This window comes from Otolemur garnettii, unplaced genomic scaffold, assembly GCF_000181295.1.
Source record: "Otolemur garnettii isolate 467f Iridium unplaced genomic scaffold, OtoGar3 scaffold00003, whole genome shotgun sequence".
Taxonomy (NCBI): Eukaryota; Metazoa; Chordata; class Mammalia; order Primates; family Galagidae; genus Otolemur; species Otolemur garnettii.
In genome coordinates, this window is record NW_003852398.1 from 47,925,819 (window position 1) to 47,929,846 (window position 4,028).

The 4,028-nt window shown below is 39.3% G+C and overlaps 1 protein-coding gene across 2 annotated transcripts in view; it reads left to right on the forward strand.

Moving 5' to 3' along the window:
• CUNH5orf63 (chromosome unknown C5orf63 homolog) overlaps window positions 1–3,643 on the forward strand; it is a 16,965-nt gene extending 13,322 nt beyond the window's left edge. The window contains exons 3-4 of one of the 2 annotated variants that reach the window (XM_012807642.2): window positions 2,632–2,688; window positions 3,296–3,643. In XM_012807642.2, coding sequence (XP_012663096.1) covers window positions 2,632–2,688; window positions 3,296–3,472 — 234 coding nt within the window. In that variant the 3' untranslated portion in view covers window positions 3,473–3,643. The remainder of the gene's footprint in view (window positions 1–2,631; window positions 2,689–3,295) is intronic. The other variant, XM_023516730.1, reaches the window with a different exon arrangement.
• Window positions 3,644–4,028: the final 385 nt, after the last annotated feature.

Sequence of the window (4,028 nt, forward strand, 5' to 3'; positions counted from 1 at the left end):
GTATGCACATGCCCATAAATGACTGCAGAGCACTGAGTATTGATTTGGCTGTTGCAAATAAATTTTAGCAAGTGGGCAAATTCACAAATATGGAATCCATGAATAATGAGGATTGATTGTGCTTGTTTCCTTATCCCTAACACTAGGTTCAAGCCAAAAAACTGGTTTAACACTTTTCAGAGCTTTGGGGCCTGAAATATAATACATACATTACTGATTTCCTTTTGCTAATTCACATCACTTTGTATGATTTATAATCAAAAAAGAAATAAAGTGCAGTGTTACAGAAGAAACTTTTGTGAATACTACTGCAATTCAAAGAAAAAAGGTCTCTTTTTAATAGATTTTTCAGATTTCAAGCATTTTAGCAGTTATGCAGTCAACTGCTAATTATCTGACAGTTGTCTAATAATACAATTTAATTTATTCTTAGAAATAAACTTCTTGTTGAGAATATTTAAGCTGCTTTGCAAATTTGCAGATATATATTGCACTGTTGGAAATGATGGCACTAACATTATTGTATATTATATCATCTGAAGGTCTACGATGATAAATGCATGTGAGAATGAACCACAAAGATAAAATACTTCTTTATGGCTAGTGTTGCTCACTCACCTGGCAGTTCTGCCCTGTGTTTCAGTTTGAGCAGCAGCTGAGATAACAAAAAAAGTATGTTAAAAAAAAAAAAATCACCAACCTTCCATTTGGCTTAATGTTTGTACCGAGTCTTGATCTCTACCATTAGGCAGAGAGTAGTAAGATATCACACCCACCTTCAGGAGTTTACAATCCAGTAAAAGAAATGTTAAAGTACAGTGTCAGGACTCTATCAGTTATAAAGAGTAGAAAATACTTCCCAGACTGACTTAAACAAAAAGAGAACTTGGGAGTTGGTCTGGTTTCAGGAATAGCTTGATTTAGGAACAAAGCATGTTACCCATCTCTTCAGCATCGCAACCTCTGGGTTAAATTCTCCCTCACTCTGGCTCATCTCGCAGATGACTACATCCCCAGAACTCACGTCTCACACATCTACAGATACTCCAGCCCTGAAGGGCCCATTCCTGAGCCAGTTGTAGCCAAGAAGGACAAGATGTGCTGATTGCCTGGGCCTAAGACAGGCTCTCCACTCTAGCTGCTCAGGGATAGAGGCCACCACGTGTGGAGAGTCGGTTCCTATGAAGCGAAATCACAGAGCTCTTGCTGCAAGAGCAAGGGGAGGGGGTGGGGGACAGCCAAACCAACAGACCTCCTGCAGTCTAGGGATACAGTAAACAAGTGCCACGGAAGATCCTGGAGAAGGCTGTTTGAAGGGTCCAGACCACTGGGCCTGATCCTTTTTTGGTTCTTCATTCTTTTTAAAATTTGATGAATACTCCCTCAGAAAAATACAGACATGTATTTTCATAGATTTCCATGAACGCCAGGTTTAAAAACACAAAACAAAACAAAAATCCTGATTTAGGCTCTTCTAAAGTTTTTAATAGAAAAGCAAATGTTTGGTACGTTCAATACTTCTGCAATTTAATATGTTCTTGTTTTGCTTTTAAGACCCTATATGCTAACGTTTTAAAACTTCTTCAGAAAATTTCAGCATGTAATCTTAAAACATTACAGATTATTCATGATCTGTTTATCGCTAATGCTAATAATTAACAATCAGCCTGAATCTTCATCTCAGGAAATTAGGGTCAGAAAGACTCTTCAATGGTCTCGGTTCTTGTTTCAAAACAACCCTGGGTTAACCTGGAGGAAAGCCTTCTCTTTTACAGAATAGCTCATCTCATCTGCCATGTTAAAAAAGCAGGTTTTATATAAGCATCAGTAATGCTGCGTCTATTTTGAGCTCATGCAGCAGAACCTATAGCTAGGTAGTCTCTGTTCATGAAGTCAAGAGCCAAGAAGCCTTAAAAGTCTGCCAGTAATCTGTAGTATTCCCAGCAGACTTCTCCACTAGATTGTTTAAGAATACAAACAGTGGACGCCAAAACTTGCTTGCTCTTTCAAACAGGAAACCTCTTGTTGACACTTATAATAAGAAAATAGGCAAAACATTATGAATTGCTATCATCATCTGAAGTGCAAAGAGATTTTTTTCCCCTTTTAAAAATGAGTTACTACCTAACTTCATCCTAGTGGGTTTGTTGCTGTGGACTGATTAGGAAAAACAAGCTGGTGAGGCTCAGCGCTTCCCAGTCTGAGCAAACTTTGAGGAGCCGTTCTGGTGGTGTCAGCAGTTGTGTGAGACCACAGAGGTGCTCCTGACCCAGCAACGACAAAGCCCTTAGAGAGAGAGATCAGTGAAAACTAGTGAGCGCTTAAATTTATTTTTGCATGCATTGATCATTGAAGAAAAATTAAAACAAACAACAAAAAAATGCAGAAAACCTTTCTGCCCTGAAATACTAGTTATTTATAAGATTCTATGGTGTTATTTTGCTTCATGAAGAAAACTGTAATTAACCTGGTAAAAACTGTACTTTAAGTATAATCTGGTTCTTGGGGGGGTTTTTTGGTTCTGCATTTTTTGTGTGTGGTTTTTTCATTCGTTTGTTTGTTTGTTTGTTTCTGGCTTAGGCCAAGTACCATTCTTTGGATTTAATGGCTTGACTGGTTTTCTTCCTGTAGGATCCATGCCCGCTTTGTGAGGAAGCCAAGGAGGTACTGGAGCCTTACAAAAACAGGGTAACATGACATGGCGCAGCTTTTATGCGTATGGAATGAATATTCTGTGTGGCATAAAGTACCTGCCTGGATCTTTAGGAAAACAGATTAAATGATTTTTAATTTAAATTTTCTTTCTATTCTTCAGAGAGAATTTAGTACTGATTTCCATAAAACTCATTACCCCTAAGTGTTTTTCTCTGAGCAGTACTGGTTTTCTTACTCTGACTCTTAATATGAGTCAAAGTTAACCAGCAGGTGCAATATTTCTGCTTTCTTTAAATGTCCCTCCCCATTCCTTTTATCTTATTTTGTAATTTCCACACAAGTGTTTTCATGTACTAAACTATCAGCCCTTTCCCATTGACACTGCTCTCCTGCCCTGATTCTCAGGCAGCTTCCCCATTGGGATGCGTTGTAGTGCCCTGATGCTGAATATAACAGGTACAGCAGAGATTTAGCAAGATTCACAGGTGGAGAATGTAATGAAATCAGGGACATTAGATCACTGTGAACCTACAACAAAAAAACCCTCTCAGCATTAGGAATGGTCTCAGGATCAGTTCAGCACTGTGGGTGTTGCCGTGTTCGTGCTGTCTAAAATACAGAGCTTTAGTCTGTGTTTCAGTTTATTTTACAGGAGGTGGACATCACGCTTCCAGAAAACTCTACTTGGTATGAAAGGTACAAATTTGACATTCCTGTCTTCCATTTGAATGGCCAGTTTCTGATGATGCATCGAGTGAACACCTCAAAACTTGAGAAGCAGCTCCTGAAACTGGAGCAGCAGAGTGCTGGAGGCTGATGGATGCCCTCCTGATGTCCAGCCCTCTCTTTCCATAAAGCTTCTTTTGAAGAGCTATCCATGGCTTCATATTCCTTTTGTCACTTTCACAGATCCCTAAGGATGTTCTGAACTCAGTGGTGCCCAATAAATGTTGAAGTTCCTCTTCTGATTAATAGAAGTACCAATGCAGAAACTGTTTGCTTACTGGCTTTTTATAAACTAAGAGGAGTGTGTTGGCAGGTAGAGATGATGGGGGGTGGGGGGTAGAAGTCCACTGGTCTTACCTGCCCCTTTGTATCAGTACAGGCACACTTCACCCTCCTGAGCAGTACTGTTGACAGGAATGCAGAGAGGGCTCTGCGTTCCTGCTGCTGCCCTGGAGGACTTAACTTTTTAATGAGAGAATAAATGCTTTTCCACTCAGTAGATAAAGTGAAATGTGAATCGTTAATAACTGTGCACAGTCAATAAAGGGATGTTTTAACGAATACATCTGCATGAAGCCTATTTCAGTGGGATTTAATAATACCTGTTTAAAATTAGAGTTCATTTTTGTTGGGTAGAAGAGAATAAT